This window comes from Clupea harengus, chromosome 13, assembly GCF_900700415.2.
Source record: "Clupea harengus chromosome 13, Ch_v2.0.2, whole genome shotgun sequence".
Classification (NCBI taxonomy): Eukaryota; Metazoa; Chordata; class Actinopteri; order Clupeiformes; family Clupeidae; genus Clupea; species Clupea harengus.
This window is the reverse complement of record NC_045164.1, coordinates 8883458-8904775: the sequence shown is the minus strand read 5'-3', so window position 1 is coordinate 8904775 and position 21318 is coordinate 8883458. Positions and strand designations below refer to the sequence as shown.

The following is a 21318-nucleotide window of genomic DNA, read 5'->3' as shown; positions in this document are numbered from 1 at the left end:
TGGTATAAAATCTTAAATCTGTTAAATCTATTCAGTCTATCTGGTCAGTCCACATGCTTCTTTGGCTTCTGCCGTTGTCTGCCGGTTCCATATCCTTTAGCTTGTCAACAAATACACATGTACACTGTCCATTAGGGGGTCTCGAAGTGCGATTTGTATTTACAACAGTGGTGTAAAAGTGACCTACACTCCGCAACTTTAGGGGGAACTCAGTAGCAAAAAATACCAATTTTCTCAGAATGGGGCTTTAAACTACAGAAACTGTTGAAACAGTTGTAGGTAGTGCCCGGGTTAAAAAATGCACAGTTTTCCTTTAACTCTTTTCATTTTGTGAGCATTTAATGGAAACATGACAAACAAATGGCAACATACACCAGAATGAATGTCTGAAAGACTTTTTTATTGCATAAAAAATACATAAAACTCGGTTATGAAACAGTTATGCCAATATCTTGTTTAAAAGTACATTGTAATACATATCTGAAATTCTGGTTTTAGAATTTGATATTCAACAGCAGATTGGAGATACTACTGTACATAAGGCACAGATATTACTATAGCTGGGTAAAGTACAGATAGCAAGGGCTCTAGAGCAGATCAGGTTCCAATCCTGTGTGGATCCATTAAACTGAGTCCAATCAAGGCCAGTTTCTTACCAGACTAAGCTGTAAACTGGACAACTCGTTTGGACAAAAAAGTGAGTGTGTTTAAGTGACATTTGGAGGAAGGACACCACTTCAGTTGTTTCTTTCCCTCTGTAGCAGTGTCACAAAATCTGCATTCATAAATGATGAATGTCATAAAAACAAGTGAAGTACAAAATTGAACACTTTGACTTTGAACTCTTCTTTAAACTCATTTTGTGCAATAATGGATAGTCAGAGTGTAACAACAGCCACAAAAAACACCGAACACACACACAGAGATACACACACACACTGAGAACAGTGAAAACAGTGAAGAGTATTGCATAGTATAGAATTCCAAATCCTCCCTTTCAATTCAATTACGATTATCCTCTGGAAAAAATATAGTTTTTCTTTGAGAAATATATACATTCATCTGCAGGATTAGTTATTTTTTTCTTGCAGCTTTATATATTTCAATGACATATACTAAGATCGAATGGGCCATTGGGATTAGTAAAAAGCTTTTGAAAGCCATCTTAAAGCATTCGATGGATATAGACAGCACATAAGGTTTATATTTAAACCTATTTAGATATATATTTTTCTATTTCTTTTAGTGGCATTAAGAAGTTCTTCTCACACGATCATATTAATACATAACAAACACACAGCACACCAAGTGTGCCAGCTTTGCAATGTATAAACTGACAATCTTCACTTCATTTGATGGAAAGGTTTTCAAATGCACTTTCAGAGCTATTTCAGTTGATGTATGACAGAGCAAGTGTGGCTTTAAGTGAAATGGGTGAATTGGGACATTTAATTAACAAAGGGCAAAGAGTGCCGAACAATTACATGGTTCTAAGTTTCCAACCTCCTCTACACACAAATTACATCAAACACGCAGAACCCGAGGCTAACGGAACAGATAACACAACCTATAGACTATTCTTTTTGGTCAGGTCCTGTACAGAGATTAGTCTTTCTTATGAAGGGCAAACAAAGGACAAAAAACAACAGAAACAGGAAAGATAGAAATCAACATGGCCAAGGAGATGCTCCGCTTAGAACCGATTAGCCCTGTTTTTAATCTGTCAGTGTTTTCAAAAAGTCTCCACCATAAAATGTATATCTATCTCATCTCTCATAGGTTGATACCAGAGAGTGTGAGTGTGTGGTGTGTTTAGGCGGAAGAGTAGATATATTTTGTCTTGGCCAGGCCGCTCAACTCGTCCTCGTAGCGCGGCAGGCAGCAGAAGAGGATGCCGCAACCCATGGCCAGGATGGTGGCGCCCCAGCCAAAGCCGTATGCCCAGGTGTAGTCATAGTGACCCTCAAAGATGAGCACTTCGTTAAACTTGACAGGATAGATGATGAGGGCGATGATCTGCAGGATGACTGTTGGGTAAAGAAGCGAGAAATGGTCACTCTCAACACAGATAAATGCATAGCATAACAACTGACCAAACAAGGGTTTAACCAATTCCCATTTTTAAAAATAACATACGTTTGGTTTTTGTTTAAGAAGATTAGGAGGATATGTCATTAAATCTATGAATATTCTGACATCTTTTTGAAACTTTCAATTTTAGCAGGTAATTGTGTATGTATGAAACATAGATAATACATAGATACATAGATTCATAGGGGCACATCATAGGATATCATAGGAGCACAGAACATAAAGACTTCTCAGTGTGTGTGAGTACTGGGAGCATTGTCTTTTTTCTCATCGTCAAACCGGCACCCAAAGTTCACATGAGGGAGTGAATGTTTCACATGTGTGTGAATAACAGCCCAACCCTGCCTTAGGGCGTGTCAGGTCCTCACAGAGCTGCGGAAAGCTACACAGTCGCCAACATTTACTCATTGCAGAGAAAAAAATGCTTGCTTGTCTTGACTAGCGTGGCTCTTGCTGTTCATAACACACCTACATTTGAATGTCAATACAAAGACATGACTGGGTTAAACCCTTCACTTCCTCTCTTGAGAAAATGACACGCTTCAGTTGAACCTCGGACAATTTCTCAGCTATAGGTACAATACAGATGATTCCATTTAGTTTTTTGATAGTGAAGAAATGACACTGAAAATGAGTAACTCCCCTATACTGAAAACAGCTAGAGAAGGTGAGGTGGTGTTGTCCTTTCTAGGAGACAGGAAACCCTATTGCCGTTTTTCCATACGAATGGCGTCGCTCAGTCTACTCGCTTGAGAGTCTTTAAGTAAGGGATAAAGGCCGCTGAGGTGTCCCAACATTCAAAAATATTCTGCAAAGTGGATGCAAAGATCTCCATGGTGTAAAGCATAATTTCAGTGTCCTTCATTTATACCCCAGTTATGGTACAGGTATGTATAACATCAGCCAACGAAGGACACATTTGCTTTGGTCAACAACAAAAAAAACCTGTTTAGTTTCCAGGTACTAGTACTCCTTTCTTTAATCAAAGATAACGTACTATCCTTACTATCCTTGTTATAGTTAACATTCAAACTTTCCTTTTTAACCAGATCTGCTTTCATACATGTTTTGATATTCAGAAATACAGACAAACAATGGCAAGTGACAATGGCAAGCAAGATGACTGAGACAATCATAAAAGTCTTTGACATCATTTGGCGCGTTTGGTGGCAGAGAGGGTCTAAAATGTAATGGAAACTTGCAATGGAAATGGAAATTAGGGGCAAAACCCCATATATCAGACAGCAGGGGAGGAGTATGGGGCTCTGAGGGTGGGGTGTGGTCAGGGCGGAGGTTGGGTGTATGGGAGTGCATGGCCTAACAGAGAACTCTTCACTTTCCACACCCTTATGATCTCACTATCACCACGGTGACTCTGCCAGGCTCAGTACAATCTTCTTGCTCCCATGGCAACGGCATAGCAAAGCAGAGTGGAGTGCCTTTGCACTCTTGTTTTTGTAAGCTGCACCTCAAACTGAGAACGGCACCAGAGGCACAGAAACAGGCCATGACAGGCATGCTGTTGTTACACTACATGTTTACTTCCTGTTATGAAAAAAGTATATATAATGTGGTTTTGCTGAATAGGCTCTAACCATAGGGTAAAGTGTGGTTGGTCCTCTTATGCAACAGTATTCATGATTTTTCTGTCTTTTTCTACTACAGGCACAAATTCTTTGGGTGAAACACTTTTTTTTATAAAGATCTTCTTAAAAACTAATCTGGGCTTTATTCAGTTTGAATAAACTAAAACAAGACTGCTTGAAAGTTGTACTGATTTTACATCAGCAGCATCTGAGTGGTGAGTGTCTATGTATAGCTTGCGTAATAACAAAGTCCATGTAAGAATCTTCTGCAGAAAAACCACGACTGCCACAAATTGCACCAAGCGCAATCCAAACAGTACAGGATTTTAAAATATCTGATCACGATGTGCAGCATATGAAGCCATTATATGCCACTGACATCATTTACAGTGGATGGCAGTCCAAACACACAGTTTAAATGTGACTCTTCATGAACACTGACGTCCAGGGGGCATCACCATTTAACATGACAGACAGAGGGGTTAGGGGAGAAAGGGTTACTCCTCTCTTAAAAATCACTGCCTTCTCATGACCATTGGTGCCTTAAGCGATTGTCAATATTGTCTGTATCATGAACCCCCACTAGCTGAGGAGGAAAGAGGATGGAACTTAACACATTGCAGCTCTGCCATTTACTAGACTGGTCAAACCAGTTCTGGGCTTTCCCCAGGATTAAATAGAAGCAGGCATGGCGTCTGGGGGGAACGACCGGGGAAGTTGTCCAAGGGGGACCCAGGACCATTTTGACCAGGACCACCAATGATTGGTGGAAGATTCAGACAAATGTATTTAGTTTTGAAGACCTGATGCTTTTCATCAATTCATTTATCCTCATGCTACACTATGTAGCCATAACATGTCTCCCAATTATACCGCAAAATGCTTTGGGCTTAAGGGTAGCCGTACGTTAATTTGACCACACCCAGTCGTCAAACTGTCAACTCCTAAAGCTGGCGCTCATAAGCTAAAGGAAACAAGACAGACATGCTGAGGCATCAACAGAAGAAGGTGGGACGTTGTTGTTCTTACGTTCTTACATTTGCCACGTTAGTCAAAATGTGGTCCTTATCATGTAAAGTAGTTTACTATTGGCTGGCTAGCCACTACAGTAGGTTATTTATAACTTGGTGGTTTTCTACCAGCTGGTTAAATAAAAACAAACCAGCTAGCTAATTAAAGTAAAATGAAATTTACAAAAAAAAAACGATTTGCCCTATTTCAGAATTAGGGCAAGATGAGTATAGAGTACAAGCTATGAGTATGACGATGGTGAACTTTCTTACCTGTGAGGATGACGAGGCCACCAACAACAGGTGTCAGGCTGAGGTTGAGTGTGCAACAGAGGGCGACACAGGAGACGATGAAGGCGATGATGAGGAGGATGAGCCCGATGATCATCAGAGCCGCCACTGCCTGGGCCCACGCTGCAGAAAGGAGAGAGCAGATACACTTTCACTCTCACACATCCTCTTTGTTTGTTTGTGAAAACTACAGTATGAAGATTCTCATCCTAAGATGTCTGCCATCAGCGTTGTGACCCCCTGACCACGAAAACACCAGGAATTTGATGACCTTTTCTGATTTACGGTTCACCATTGTCTTAGATTTATTTAGATTCCACCCTTTAGTTTTCCTGTTTGTACACATAAACTTGTCAATGACAGCTTCTCTACCAACATTATGCAGGAATTTAGTCTTTTATGAAAGCTTGCGATCTCAGTTTCTGTCTGGAGATCCGTGGCTTTCAGTGTTTTTGAGTTGTATTTCGTCAGCACTGATTGCCAGTGAATGTAACAGCAGGGCTACAATCAACCCTGAAAAGTGGAAACTTCACACAAAGCAGATAAACATCATAAATAAAAACACTTTGAAAAGAAATGATCAAGTAAGTTTATCGAACTGGTACACCATAAAATTCCAAACTCCCCAACACAAAGTTATAAATTAACCACCTTTCACTAATATGTAACTAGCCTTCAGATACCAGGATAACGACAGTAGCACACAAGCTCCACCTAAGAAGAATGGTAATAGCTGAGCACTTTCATGCTAGTATTTCTGCTGACCTGTGCATGTATTCCAACCACTAGCAAGTTGATAAGACACAGTCATGGGTGCCAGTATTTAACAGACCAAGATTATGTAATACTTAAGAAGAAAAAAGTCTCACAGGATGCTACAAGTATTGTGTGCTAAACCACAGGGTTCGGGACATTCCTGCTTTCTGCCTGTTCTTAAAGGTACAGTCTGCAATTCTGGCTGGGACTGTGTATGGATATGTTAAAGTGACTGAGCAGGCCCTAACAGATATTTGTTCATATAAAAAAATGACTTAGCAGTGACATTTTACATTACAACTGACTTGGGGTGACATGTATGGCTCAACTCAGGGAAGGGTGCAGAGAGAATACAAATCAAACTATGGGGTTCACATATGATCTCCCATTTGTTCTCTTCAATATCTATCTATCTATCTATCTATCTATCTATCTATCTATAATCTCTCTGAGTTGTTCATTGTCTCTTCATGAACTGATTGAGAAAACACACCTGGACCTGAGGCGATTACTCATGCTGCTGCAGGTTGTAAATTGTTAAGCGATGCTGGTCAGACGAGTTCCATGGCTCAAGGAAACATACTCACTTTCTTTTGTATACAAAATGCTAAGGCAGCCCGCAATGTGAAAAGGACTGATTTAGATGTTCTTTACAGTTTCACTCTCTGGCTTGGTGACTGAGAATTAGTGACTACCTTGATTTTTCTGAAGCAAACCCCTGATTTTTTTTCTAGCTTGATCAGACCTATCATTGGGTCTATCAGTGCATTTTCCAAGTCTCACATGTACAGACAGTTCCTCTGTTTCATTATGCAGTCTGTCAGCACTTGGGTGTGTCAGCACTTGGGTGTGGCTGCACATGGCGACCACACCTGGTCTGACTCACTTATCTTCAAATGTACACCTGAAACCCAGGTTCTTTCACACGTCTCATAACTGACTAATACTCCAATTGAACTATGGCCAAACAAAACAAAGACATATCTGATCTCAGCAACACTTAAAGCAGTAAGTATTGTCATGGCAGCTTGTTGAGCCGGAAGAGTAAAAATACTGAGCCATGGTTTCTTAACGACATGCCGTTTCAATGTAGAAATTAATTTACAATTACAAGCCACTTGAAAAGTCATTAAACATTTAAACACTTTGTATGAACTGAGTACAACATGCTGTTAGAATTACTGCACAGTCAGTGATGTGGAGGTTATGGTCACCAATGCAGCCACTAAAACTGGGTTCCTACCTCCTTGTCAAGGAAGCATTGCACTTGAATTCATGTTTGTAATTCAAAATTATGTTTGAGTAAAGGAGTCTGCAGCTCCCAGTAAAGGATCTAGAACAAGTTTAAACCTTTTCTTAAAAAGGCCTTATTTCTTTTGAAGGCCTTCCTTGCTATCAGTAAAACAAGGAATGACTTTTGTTAGTTGGTTAGGTCAGAGGAAAACAGACTAGCTGAGGTGAGGTATGTTGCCACCTAATGCCCAGTTACGTCACCATATTCAGTAACCCCATGTGAATCACTGTCTATATTTCATAGGTTAGACACTCTCAGTCCCGATGAATCAACGGCTTGTTTGGAATCCTCTCACACACACACATTTTGCAGCAGGTTGCAAGCAAGTGCTGTTTTGAATAAGTCATGACAACTAGAAACAATTAAAGAGGACCCTTTCTTCACCCAACTACATTTTCATATGGCTGATTTGGAGGGTCTGGTTGGTTACTGTAAGTCAGATAACATACGGCAGTGGTATGTGCAGTAACTTAAATACCACAGCCTGGTAATGTAAAGAATATTTTTGCCTCTTTTCCAAGACAGCAGAATGTATGATTCATTTTAACTGAGCCCTTTAGGCTGCTAAATTTAACATCACAGCACTTAAAAGGCTTCATCATACATCTACTATTTATTTAGATATAATAGAATAGATATTTAGAATGTAACAAAGTGGTGTTTAAATAGACACTTTAGTATCTGGCATGAATAAGAACAGATTGTCATCTGAACACTGAAATGGTAACTTCAGTTGTGTTAAGTTCAATTCATCAGATCACAATCACATGCTTTACAAACAATTAAATTCAAATGTTGGCTCCCTTCGCTTGTGCTTTTATTGAAATATGAATATGATTGACAAGGGATGTTAAACTGTAATACAAACGACTGCTTAAGGCAGAGAGACCAACCTTTCTAAAGAAAATGCTTTAACCTCCTACAAAACGTACGCCCTTAACCAGCTTTATCATTATGCACCTTTTCCCATCACATGAACATATCTACGTTATCCAAATTATGTTAATTCTGAATTTACTCAAATAGGACAGCCTAAAGCCGGCTGGATTTCCTCCACCTTGAGGTAAAACTGACATTTCACGTCCCAGTTAGCCCACACTGAATTACAAGCGTTGGAACACACAGTGTGAATACAACTAAATGCGTTGAGCGCATTTTGAAAACGTTTCACAATTTGAAGGCAGCGCAAACTTTCCACACACTGGTTAGACAGTTGTCAACTTGGGCACAGACGAGAAATGAACTTCTAGTACAGACTCAAAGCTGATGGTCAGAGTTCATTCCATGACTCCGGCAGAAAGGCCCAAGGATATCCCACACCCGACCGATAAGGCGATGCCTAAATTCGAACTTTTACTTTTTCGCTGGCCTGCCAAGAGGGACGGTACAGTTCCGCTAGATCTATTTTCAGGCGACAAAATACCGAGAAAGAAATATAACAACACATTTCTGTCCTTCCAGTCACCTTGATGTTAGTAGATTACACGAATGTTGTTTTCTCGTTACCAACACAAATTCGCTTATTACTGATACTTACAGTATTCCATCAGCGACTTGCCGATCCAATCCTCATTCCTGCCTCGCCAATGTGTCCACATATTTGCGTAATGAGACTTTGCGTCCTCGTCTTCGACCCATCCGGACGTGGCTGCGATCGCAATAATGTCAAAAATGATGGCAAAAAGCAAAAGCAGAGGCAAGATCCACCTGCATCGTGGGTACGCAATCCCGCAACGAAACATGATTTAATTTCAGCTAAAGAAAAACACCTTTGACTACAGTTCGGGTCCTGGAACTCCTATGTTCCTGTGACTTAATTCACTCCTTGTAGATCACACTAGAACTCGACTGTTTATAAACTAGGCTACTCCACCCAAATGCGTAACTTGATCCTCGCATTGAAAACCTGCTCACAAACCTGTAGGGGTGGGCCTGACGGGACTACACAACAGCGAACAGCATCACAATTTAGCCCAACCCACAGTCAGCCAGTGCTAGGTTCAGATGGCATGAAGCTGTAACTCTTTCCATACCGTAGACAGGCATGTCAGTGTGTACCTCGATGTAAGACGCATGATATTGTTCTCCACACATACAAAATGCAGTTGTCTATGAGACCTGGCAAAATTATTTGACTCTAAAAATTTGAACATTCAAAATGACTACAATAAAACAGCATATTGTAAATATATCAATGTAGCTGTACATCTAGAGGGTAATTTGCATTTGGGGGTATTTAATATACCACAACATGCTCATTTGCTCATGCTTTTTATGATTGAATAAATATTAAGCAAAAGCACTTACAGAGGAATGTATTCATGTTATCCATGTTCAGATAGACACCTGTAATGCGGTTGCAGTAGGCTAGTTCATTTAGGGTTACTCTCCAGATCATCCAAAATGCCACATTGCTCTGAATAAAGACTTGATGGAGGCAATTTACTTAATTAAACATACTCTGAAGTTCCTTTACAAGTAACTTTCCACTTTCTGAAACACTTGTAGGCTTTACAGCTACCGTTTTTAAGACCACAGGTCAAAGATATTTTTTATACATATACAGACACACAAAGCCTTCCAAACTAATGTCTCCCATCCTGCTCTATGTTATCAGAATCAGGGCTGTGACTGTCAGGGGGTGCCTCGGGACAGCCTGCCACAAGACCTGAGAGATTTTTTACCAGACATTAATAAAATCTTGAATTATAGCCTTCCTAGCCTATTGCTTACTGGATGACTTATATTGTCTTTAATGTTATATAGCTCATATTGTCCTATCTGTTTCATTATTAATCTACTTTGCTTATGGGCAGACAGACAAACAGACAGAATGAGGAGTAGATAATAGAAATAAAAGGCATAGGATAGCCCACCAGGTTAGCCTATGCATTTTGGAATTACCTACTTTTCTGATGTTAACCTGGCCTTGAAGTAGTATTTTACTTCTTCTAGTGTCTGCAGTAAGTAACCTCAACTGCCTATCGCTGTACTTGTATGTCTGTCTGTCTTCAGAAACTGTACTCTGCACATAACATCTACACGCCACAGAATAACGTTTGTATTCTGACACATGAGCTATGATAATATGGTCAACCATTCTTCGACTGAGACATACTCCCCCTATCGGTGTGCGTGCTAGGATGCAGTAGGCGGTGGCTTAAAGATAAGGTAGCAACAGAAAAGACTCTTTGGATTCCTGAGTGGTTGCAGAAAATATCTGAAATGGAGTACGGAAGTTGGATATTTACGATGAGTCACGTTCAGACAATACAGTCCATATATGGGAAAGTTGACAAAAACAACAAAAACATTAGTTTCAGGTAGGGACGCCGACGTTTTAGCTTTAACATTCGTTTCAAACGACCGTGGTCTTTAACTGGCCGATGCTACTAAAATGCCATTCCATGTAATGCATGAGAATCCACCACCGGAGTTTTGCTCCGTCTATAGACCAGATTTCCTAGTTGGAATTAAGGGGAAAACCCGTACACGCAGAGTGCTCGCGGGTATATCACTTCGGTTTTAGTGCGATACCAAAAATTGTGGATGTCAAATGTTATTGTAATGCCAAGCAGCCTTGTATTTTTTTTAAATTAACAGCAATGGATTTGATTGCCAATGGTAAACAATAGCTTCCTTCCTGCTCTGGACCACGGAATTGACGTGTGGTCTTACATCACTGGCTTGGGAGTGATTCATCTCTTCACCCAAACCAGAGAAGATGCTGCGCGTGTAACTGTGACTGCGTTTTCAACATCAACCATTTCATCTGCTGCCGTGGGGTCATGGAGGAAATACTACGGAAGCTGCAAAAGGGAGCCTCGGGACACAAACACAAAGCCATCCGGGATGCCTGCACTCTTGCTTGCGGTGAGTTGGCACCCGCGCGCGTCCACCTGTCACAGAGGTGGCGCCTGGCATGTGGAGAAGCGAGCAATGGCAACTGTGATTAAATCTCTAACCAAATCGCCGACACAACTGGCACTGGTCTACTGCAAACACGAATTTAATTCGAAGTTATATTGTGAGTTTATGGCGCTGTGGCAGTCACTATACGTTTACCCTTATATGTTAACACTGTTACTGCAACTGGTTGGAATATTCAAAGCAGACTCCAGAGATAGCTGTAGAAGTTGGATGGTGAGAAGCTACATGTGTCCCTGTTCCCATACTGGTATTGAAACTGCATGACATTGCACTGTAAAATCGTGTGCGTGAACTGAAAGGCCACCTAAAACTCCAATGAGTCTACATGTCATCAACATGCTATGCTCCCGCTCTTACAATTAAATCATATTGATGTTCACCATCCTCGTGTGTGCATTTTAAATGAATTAAAATGTAATATGAAATTACATACTATTACTCACCATTGCTCTCCATTTAGATTCTTTTTTAATTATGGGAATAGGTGTAGGTCTCAAATCTTATTGGCTGTGTCATAAAAGGCTTTTGTGCATGCTGAACAAATGACAACCAGCCTAGCAGTTCCCTACTATTTTCTTTTCAACTCTTTGACCACACTTTGTCTACTTTGTCAGCCTGTCTCTACTTCTCTATAGAGGGGGCTGTACACCATCCAGTCAGGCTGCAACGGTTTACAGTTTATCATTGAATTATTGATGTCAGCTTCTTGTGTGGGTACATTAAGGGCTTCCCACACACAGTAATATGATGTTATTTTCAATTTGGGTAAACAAAATATCCAACTTGTTCTGTGTCCTTGCCACATTTGTGGTGATGTAAGGCTTTGTGGCTGGGTTCACTTAATGGATTGTGTTTGCCTCCTGTCTGTGTAATACAAATCTGTAGCGATCCCCTATTGCCCTTCCATTGATGTTATTTTGATGTTTTTATGGACCCATACATCTGATGTTCCTTAAACCTATAAGTGCCGTTGCGTTTAAAGCTTTTTTTTATGTAACTGAAATTAATTCATTGATCTATTTGCTCTCACATAATGTTTCAATGACCATTTAGTTTCCTCACAGTTAATACTATCCCATGGTCAGAGGCAATTATTTCCATATAGATTGTTAGATTGGCCTTCCTCCAGCACTGACCAATAAAGTGCCACCACCTAGTGAGTCACCCTTGTCCGTCAGTCTTGTAATGGTTCTTATCAGTACTCTGACGGCCCCTTGTAGAGAGCCTGGCTGTCCTGTGCCCCTGTGAGGGATCACACCTGGTTAATGTGAGAGCAGAGACCTTGCACACACACACACACACACACACACGCATACACACTCTCCTCCATCCAGCCATCACCTGCATGCAAATTAGGCGGCTGACTCCATGTGATGCTGACTGGCTGGTGTGCAGGTTTTAACCCAGGCTCAGAGAGGGCATGGCTCCGGGCCTGGTGTGGAGTGGAGTGGACCGAGCTGGTAGATCTGGGCCACATCCACTCCAGGGGCCAAACGGGGTCATTCCAAGAGAATGATAGCTGAAACAGGCCTGTATTAAGTTGCTGGAGAAATCTAAAGCTTAAAATAAGAACTAATCAATAAGGGAGCTGGTGTTCTTTTCATGTTATGATTTATTCTGCATGGATAACATCTATACAGGTCAGGGCCTGATCCGTTTCAAAGTCCAGCTGCCATGTGGGCATTAGAGGATCAGGACTTTGATTCCCAACAGTTTGGTTCTGCTCCAACCATCATTACATGTTTGCAAGACTACCATTTTGGCTTTTGAGATACACAGCCCAGGGCCATATCAGTTCAGCCAGTCCAGCCACCATCTTGGTATAAAAGAATGAGGTACAGCTATCTTTTGTTTCTCTGTATTAAGAGCAGAACGTAACCATCAAATGGAAATTCTCCAGGTTAACAAAACATATGGCCAAAAGGATACTTTAAACTGGTCAAAATGGCTCCAAGTGGTCTAAATTTACTTCAGTCTATCTTTCTGGCATCTAGTACCTTTGTTTTTGTCATTCAACATTTCATTCTTGTCTTTTCTCTTTCCATTTCTTAACAGAAACACTTGAAACCCAGAATGGCTCAGTCAAGATCTTGCCTTGTCAGCTCAGGTAAGAAACTGAATCTGTTATGTGGTGAAACAGTGGTTAATTGTTACAATGACAAATGGCCTGTTTGGCCTTGCCTTAATGTATGTAATTAATTTGATATGCATAGTGCAAGTGGGCCGTGTGGCCAAACCAATGGTTGGATCTCTTTCCCATGAAATATTTATAGTGCCAAGTTGGCACTATAACACAATTTCTCTTAAGCTCACAGTAACCCACTTTCTACCAGTGACTAGATGTGTTCACATTAATCACATGGTGTTAGTGTGTGGGTATATTGTAGGTACAGTAGGCTATGTACATTTGTTACATTATGACAATCTACTCTTTGAATTGATGCCCCGGCCTGATTTAGGCCCATTTATGGTCAGTGTATCTGTATACTGTGTTATTGGTCTGAATCAGTGCCTGTGTTGCAAGTCATTGGAGCAAAAGGGTAGAAATTGTGTGTGTGTGTGTGTGTGTGTGTGTTTTATGTATATACAGATTCATTCCTATGTTGCATGATACACTCTTGACTACATATTTATTGTCTATATTAATTGCCAATGTCCATAAACCCAGCAGGGAACTAAAGCTAATATGGTCAAATGTGTATAAATTCCTTCCTCCTTTTGAAAAAGATAATAAAGGCTATAATTCAAATTTGGCCAGTATCAAGACTGACCCAGGGGGTATTCAGCAACGATAGATCTGAGTTGGTTGGATATCTGTGCTGAGTACAATCTGGAAACCCTTAAACCTGGAACATGGACAGCAATGAACTTTTTCTCCCTGCCGTTATCAGCGGTTAACTCAGCCGTACTCCATTGTGGGCTACCCTCTATTTGTAAAAAGAAGGAATTTTGTTTGTCTGCTTATTTGCAACTGATCTCACTGTAGCAGTTATGCTTGCTCAGACCTCCCACTGTCCAACACACACACACACACACACACACACACACACACACACACACACACACACACACACACACACACACACACACACACAGACACACAGTGTAATAAAAATACTTAACCTTGTGTAGCATCACAGCAGCGAGCAAGATACAAATGTAAAAGAGAAGCCATTTATTTGTGTCTCACCTTGAGCAAGTAACCCCAGGGACAAAATCATTGCTCTATAAAGATGATATTATGTAATATCTGAAATCCTCTTGGATACTTACTGCAACACTACTACTGAATGCCTCAGGCACACAGGGACTCCCTGTGTCCTGTATTTGTAGAGTACGATGTTAGCGTGACCCAGCCAAGTTTACGCGTCTTTGCTCATCTTATCAGTTCACTCAATATCCTCTGTGCTTAGAGTTCAGCTGCAGCTGATCCTGGATCAGTGGGCATTGCCATCACATGAGTCATGATCATGAATCATTACCTGTACAATGTACCTTTTTTGTTTTGTATCCTTTGCCACCATCACATGAATTGTTTGAAAGACAAGTTAAGTTCCAGTATTCTTTTCTTCTTTTCTGACCTGAGTGCATGTAAGACACTCACAATGAATGCAGTTAGCCTTTGGGTGACCTTATTGTTGGTTGATAAGTCCTGGTCTTTGCTTACATCAAGGGTGATTAGCCAGCTGTTTGCTAGCCAGCACTAGTACCACTGTAACATGTCCTGGAAGGCAGCTTGTGAGAAGCTTTGGACAGCACATTCATATGATTTTTCTAGATAAAGGATTCTCTGGCCCACTGAGCTTTGGCATTGACACTGATTTGACATAATCGTCACTTTAGTATTCCCCTTACATGCAATGCCACGTTCTTGTCACCTGAAGTTATCTGTTAGCATTTCACTTACCATTTTACCTCGTTTTCATTTTTAATCTAATTGTACTGCTGGGCGGCATAATTATGACAAATAGCTTTGAGGTCAACTTTGTTTTGGATAACATGAAGGAAGGCACTGACCGCCAGAGAGCTTTTTGTTTCTAATCTGGCTGCATTGAAGTTAATATCCGGCCTCTATGTGAGAAATGACATAAAGATGCATGAGTCACAGATTTTTCTCCTTGAGAGGCCACGCAGTATGAGGAGGAAACTAGCCCCACCCACCCTTGTCATGTAGGGAATTCATTATCACTGATTAAAGCAGACTTGGAATGCTTGACACATCCGACTTGACCTGGCCTCGCAGACAAGTGCTAGCTTCCACATCCTGTTTAAAACATTTAAGGCGAGTAATTCTCTGTTATCACTGTGTCAATGTCAGTACAACTGATCTGTGTTCTTAGTTGTTAGCCATTTTGAACATATTAGGAGTTTAAAAGTATGTTGCATGTATAGTCCAACAAAAACAACAAACAATGTATTCACAGGGCACTCAAGAGGAAATAAAATTGATAAAAGTAAACAACCAAAACATGCCGTTGTAGGAGTTGTTTATAGCCTCAGTAATAGGAAAACAAAATTCAGTGATGTATGATGGGGATCTCTTTGTCTACTGCCAGCAGTTCCATATTTCGCAGCTGAATCTGTCCAACAAACGGGGTCGGATGAGGCCATCCATAAGCAGTTTTGGCGTGATCCATTTTCTTCATCCTTCTCTGCTTACGCTCATAATATTTCAAAGCCTCTGAATTGCTGTGCTCATCAGCAGCAAAACCATCCTAATCAAGTCATTTTTTGGTGCTCAAGCGAAAAATCACTGCAGAGGATGCCAGAAAACGCATAAAAAGCAGAGGAAGTTGAAGTTAAAGCCTCCAAATGTCCTACTCAGTGTTAATGATGAAAGTAGTAAAGTATGCTGTGCCATTACAGCACTTGGCTCACTTTATTTCAACCCAGGTATATTGTTTCTTCACATATGTCATTTCTACTAAATGCAAACATGTGTCATTGAAACCTCAGCAGGTATTCTTATTTTTATCTTTTACTTAAAAAGGCCTTCCCTCATGGTTCCACTTGCCTGTTTTCTTTGGTTTTATGGCCTGTGTTCTCATATGCCTGTTTATGAATATTTGTTTGTTTGTTTTGTGTAGAGAAAGATGCCTGTTACCTCTTCGGCTGGCCCTGGAATCCAAAAACACCAAGCTGGCACAGACGGCCCTCACTGGCATACAGGTGAAGGCCTCTTATCACCCAGCAACCTCAACTACACCTGTTTACCCAGACTGGTTTATTATCCAGAATTGCTTAGCTTAAAGCTAACTCCTAAACGGCAATGTTTGGTTTACTGAGTGAGAACTCGAATGTAAGTGAGTTGTACTGTTATTTACAGATCAGGGAGAAGCAAATGCTTCTGCCTTTTTTTACTGCCAGGGAAGTCATAGTTTCTTGTCCTGGATTCCTTTGCTTCTCTGTTTCGTCTCTGTTTCCTTCAGTCAATTATCCCTCTGTCAGAGTTCTTTAATTCTTCACTGATTTCTATCTCCATCTCTGCATCTCCTTTCCTACCCCCTCCCCTTTGTGCTGTAGATCCTTTGTGAGGACCGCTTTGTTGCCGCGGATACAGAGATTCCCGAGAAGCAGCTGCTGAATCAGGTGCTGGATGCTGTCAAGGTGACGCCCACCCTTCACGAGGACCTGCAGGTGGAGGTCATGAAGGTCAGTTTCAGACGAGTGGGAAAGTGACAGTGTCACAGCATCACAACATCACAACACAACACAAAACAACAACATCACAACACCACAACACAACACAACGCAACACACAGCTGCTGTCCTTCAGCCCTGACTTAATCAGATGTGACAGTAATGACGTGTGACTGAATAGGCTCACACAGAAAGTATATCCAAACGACATGTAACACACAAAGGATGCTTCATCAAGGTGTAACAATATAGATCTACAACGAAGGAGTAAATGTATGATGCACACCAAAAGTGTAGTTATTTGCAGGTTTTCTCATATTGTGATTTGTTAACAACACAGGCCGCATAGTTATCAAGACATACTAAAATATATCAGGAGTCTGCATTACACTTGGTATTCTTGATCGGAAGATACATAGACAACAGGTCAGGCTTTTTACCTTACCGGAGTTTTCCATTAGTTACTCCTGCAAACCCAGGCAGATCTTACTGCGTTGGTTTTTCAGCCATCTTGAAGCTGAACTGCAGGTGGAGGCCACACTGGTCAGTCCAAGATGGCTGCCATAGTGATGACCTCATCGCACAACAAAAGGCCACTGTCTCCTAGTCCCCAGTAGATCACAACAACAGCAACAGTGGGCTTAGAATATGTGGGCACACATAGCATTGAATCCTCTAAGAACAGACCTATCCTGAGGGATATCTGAATGCTAGGGCTGATGATGTTGTCATTTTATGCACACCACTTTGATTCCACCACCATATTTTACTAAACAATCAATAATTTAGACACAAATAATATTCATCCCAGTTGTACTTTTGACAGCATCCAGCTCTGCTGGTCCTTCTTTGTATCTTTAGCATGCTTTTCATCCACAGTTGAATAATGCTTTCCAAATAGTCACTTTGGTCTTCCAGTGTCATGCATTATTTTTTTCTTTGTGATATCTAACATTGGTGTATTGGACACATTGCTTGGATCTGCCATTTTAAGATGGTTACATGCATTAATGCTGCGCAAAGTCAGTCCTCATTAGAGAGCAACTGACTGGCCCAGGTCTATCCCAGGTCTATCCCATCCAGTTTCTTAGAGGCTTATTAGAGCCAGACCTGTACCAACCCAGCATAGAGCATTATTAAATACTCTTAGTGAATTTAGAACAGTGGTGGTAATATGATTGTGATCACGTAGTGGATGTTGGCAAGAATCACTACCATCACTCTCAATAACTTAAAGTAGGGCTGACTAGAAAAGAGGTTGTGTCGTCTCTAACCTTATGGGCCCTTTTTCTTTTAAAAAAGGCCACCAGCCCTTCCCCTCCCAAACAGTGGCAGTCACACCAGTTGCAGATCAAGGCCCGAGTTGGTTGTCATCATGATTCTCAGGTTCCACCAGTGGTATGACCTGAGGTTTGTCAGTATTTTGTCGGAGCGTCTGCCAGCTGGGTTCTCCAGTGGGTTCCATGTTCTGGTTGTGGGAGGAACAGGAAAAGACCAATGCTGAACACAGAACCGATACTAGGCTGGTTGCCAGGCAGTGTTGCTCACAGATGCCTGTTGCTATGAAAGCTCAGTGTGACACAACACACAGGCAAACGTGTGTGTGCAAACACACATACATACACACAAACTGGGTTAATTCCACCTCATCACTCAGCAAGACTCAGCAAGACACCCATCCCATCCCAACCCATGTTTTCTGTTTCTATTCTGTTTTTATGTTCTCTGTCTCATTTTAGACTTTAGTATTAACCAAGTGCTACACCTAATATATAATGGTGCAATGTGTGAGAAAACATATTGGAACTGAAGGGTTGGCTTTGTGCATACTGAACCATTGACATTTTTTTGTCATTGACAATGTTTTGTTTATTGATTTAATCTTTTACAGGATGTTTATTTTCCGCCTGGCTTTTGTTTGTTTTTACAATGAATACGTCCTAGATGCAGATGGATCACTGTGCCTGGTTATTTTTCTTGTGCTTTTCAGGCGAGATTGCCATTGTCCTTCTGGCTTAGGAGAAGCCTTGTGTCAGGAGACAGATTTATGTTCTCCAGCTCAAACACACTCTTTTAGGTGTGCCAGTGTGGCAGCCCCTCTAAGGAGTTGAAATGTCTTTTCTTTTTTGTTTCTCCTATGTAGTCGGAAGACATTCATTAGCGCTTTCTGGAAAAGGACAAGCTGAGGGGAGAGGAAGAGAAAGAGAGAGAGAGGAAATCCCAAAAGAGCTTTGAATGTGAAGTCGGACACTGAAAGTAGCACAGTCATTTTATTAAGGCAGTTCACGTGCTAACAGCCATTTTATTGCGTTTAGCCTTGGAAGACAATGAGACATTTGGAGCACTTTGAGACTCCCATGAGACTATACGGGGAGGAAAAACTGTAGTTCAATTGAAAGAGTGGCTTCTGCAAGTCACTTTCAATTCCAAATAAAATTCTCTTTTATTTATCATATAGTGAGCATTATTGTCCCATTAGACTTAGCAGTAACCATGGTCATAACACAATGTATTGAGGAAGGGTACGATGAGCAGCCTAGTCTTAGCTGGGTAGGTTGTTTAGCCGGTTGTGTTGTAGCTGTCTGTGTAGAAGGCCATCATGTTTTTCCTCTTATCTTAAGGTCAGTGTTCCCCCTCTCCCACAGGTCCTGCTCTGCATCACATACTCGTCCACGTTTGAGATCAAAGGCAACTCAATCCTGAAGATCGCTGAGGTAAGGACAGACTCTCATGGCTGACTCATCACCGCACAGACAAGGGCAGGGACGCTTCATTGGCTCCAGGCTGTTTCTCTCTAATGGGAGACATTCATGTCATGGCCATACCCAAATTCTTAAAAGACTCACCTTAGCAGGAAGGTGTGTTTATGAGGTGTGTGTGGGAGTGTGTCTCTGTATGTCTGTCCGCATGTTTTTGTCTGTCTGTCTATCTGTCTGTGTGTGTGCGTGCGTGTGTGGGAATGTGTGTATGTTTGTGTGTTTGTCTTTTTGTGTATCTGCCTATCTGTGTGAGCGAGTGAGCGAGTGTGTGTGTGTGTGTGTGTGTGTCAGGGGCGGACTGGCCATCGGGGATACCGGGGGAATCCCCGGTGGGCCGACGAGGTTGATGGTCCAAAATACCGGCCCACTTCCATCCCCAACTGGCCCTCCCTTAAACATCGCCGGCACCTTTATCTATTTACCATATAGGCTTACTCAGAACACGCATTATTTCCTCTACTAACTTTAATAAGTTCAAATCACTGACTGAATTTTATACTCCTCCTTGCGATCTGTATTCACACTCATGGTGCTTATTTTTCGAAAATGTTCTGAAGTGTCTTCTGAAATGTGTCTTGAACTTCTGATCTCCACCTTATTAATGAACACCTGAAAATTGGTTCTTACACAGCCGAAGTGTTCTCAGCTGTGCGGATTGAGGAAAAGGATTCTTAAATTAAACGCACCTGGATTTATATACACGCCCCGCCAGGGCACGCAACCGTAGTGACGTGTGCAGTCAGCCCTTCTAACATGGAGCGGCCCGTGGGGCATCTGGTGGTTTTGAGGAATTGCATTTAAGAAAACTCTGGACCATTTACGACTGTTATTTCGCGTGACAGTGTCAGTGATACAAGGTAAATTGTGGCGTTGACTTGGCCAATGTTAGCTTACTTTTCACAGATGAGGTAACGTTCCCTATTAACTAGCCTAGCTAACGTTAGGTGGTTAAATGTCCAAAATTGAGACCGTTATGATCAGGTAAAATAAGCAAACTGGCGCTGTTGTCATCATCGAGATTATCTATTTAAACATGTTAGCCGTAGTCATTTGCCTACAATCGATGAGCAAGCTATCCATGGTGGTAGTTGTAAAAAGGGCAATCTTATAATATCTAATAACTTATGTAAAATAAGTTAACCAGCTAGCTTGGTATGCTAAAATCACCGTGTTACACACAACACTAACATTATAAACAATGTTAATATGTTATCTAGATTAGATAGTGAGGTCATAATAACACATGAGTATACTGATATTGTTTATTATTATCATGGGACTATAATGCACCCGGGCCAGCAGAGTTAGTTTAGGATCTGTTACTTAACTTATTGTTTTGTTATGCACCTTCAACACCCCTACACACACACACACACACACAATCACACACCCAGCATGCAACACTACTGATACCACTGATGTTCACACCCCATCGTATGTTCTATTCTGTTAATTTCTACAATATAGTTCATACTAATTCTACCCTCTGATTCCAGTTTCTTTATTGTGTGGATATTCATTCCTTAAGGTTCTGTATGTAACCGGTGTAACTTCTGCGTTGTGTTTTTTTAATACTTGTGACCCGTGGACAACAGTTGCTGAGATGTATCTTTATTTCTGTGAAATCACACCAACAGACACACAGTTTGGTGAGCTACCGTATCTTAGCTTCACTCTCAATGCTCATTCCCAGCATATGTCAAACAGGCAAAACTAAGAACAGACATGTAATACAGTATATACATTAAGAAAAATAAGTAAAAACTTTATCACACCTGTGAAATCACACCAACAGACACACAGTTTGGTGAGCTACCGTATCTTAGCTTCACTCTCAATGCTAGCCCCCACATGTAACAAAAGGGAAAAACATATAAACAATATGTCAGAGGGATATATCATATAAATAGTTAAGATATATAATACATATAATAATAATAAGTTATAAGAAGATATATAAG

At 41.1% G+C, this 21318-nt stretch overlaps 2 protein-coding genes across 4 annotated transcripts in view; one reads left to right on the top strand and one right to left on the bottom strand.

Annotated features, from left to right (window-relative positions):
* Positions 1-379: 379 nt before the first annotated feature.
* Positions 380-8952, bottom strand: LOC105898154 (p53 apoptosis effector related to pmp22). Its single transcript, XM_012825164.3, has 3 exons — positions 8566-8952; positions 4961-5101; positions 380-2027 (listed from the first exon to the last, which is right to left on the bottom strand). Exons 1-3 carry the CDS (start codon positions 8768-8770, stop codon positions 1813-1815), a joined length of 561 nt encoding a protein of 186 aa, XP_012680618.1. The 5' UTR covers positions 8771-8952; the 3' UTR covers positions 380-1812.
* Positions 8953-10219: 1267 nt separating this feature from the next.
* The window catches only part of arfgef3 (ARFGEF family member 3), a 48980-nt gene continuing 37881 nt past the window's right edge, over positions 10220-21318 (top strand). For all 3 annotated transcript variants that reach the window (XM_031579583.2, XM_031579582.2, XM_031579581.2), the window contains exons 1-5: positions 10220-10901; positions 13014-13065; positions 16046-16127; positions 16482-16610; positions 19244-19312. In XM_031579583.2, coding sequence (XP_031435443.1) covers positions 10817-10901; positions 13014-13065; positions 16046-16127; positions 16482-16610; positions 19244-19312 — 417 coding nt within the window. In that variant the 5' untranslated portion in view covers positions 10220-10816. The remainder of the gene's footprint in view (positions 10902-13013; positions 13066-16045; positions 16128-16481; positions 16611-19243; positions 19313-21318) is intronic.

Bases quoted from the DNA above. Each gene is read 5' to 3' on its own strand.
- LOC105898154 (XM_012825164.3), bottom strand. From the start codon at position 8,770: ATGTTTCGTTGCGGGATTGCGTACCCACGATGCAGGTGGATCTTGCCT. The intron at 5,102-8,565 runs GTAAGTATCAGT...TCCTTTCTGCAG, and splicing joins CAAGTCGCTGATGGAATACT to CGTGGGCCCAGGCAGTGGCG. The intron at 2,028-4,960 runs GTAAGAAAGTTC...TTTACCCAACAG, and splicing joins TGGCCTCGTCATCCTCACAG to TCATCCTGCAGATCATCGCC.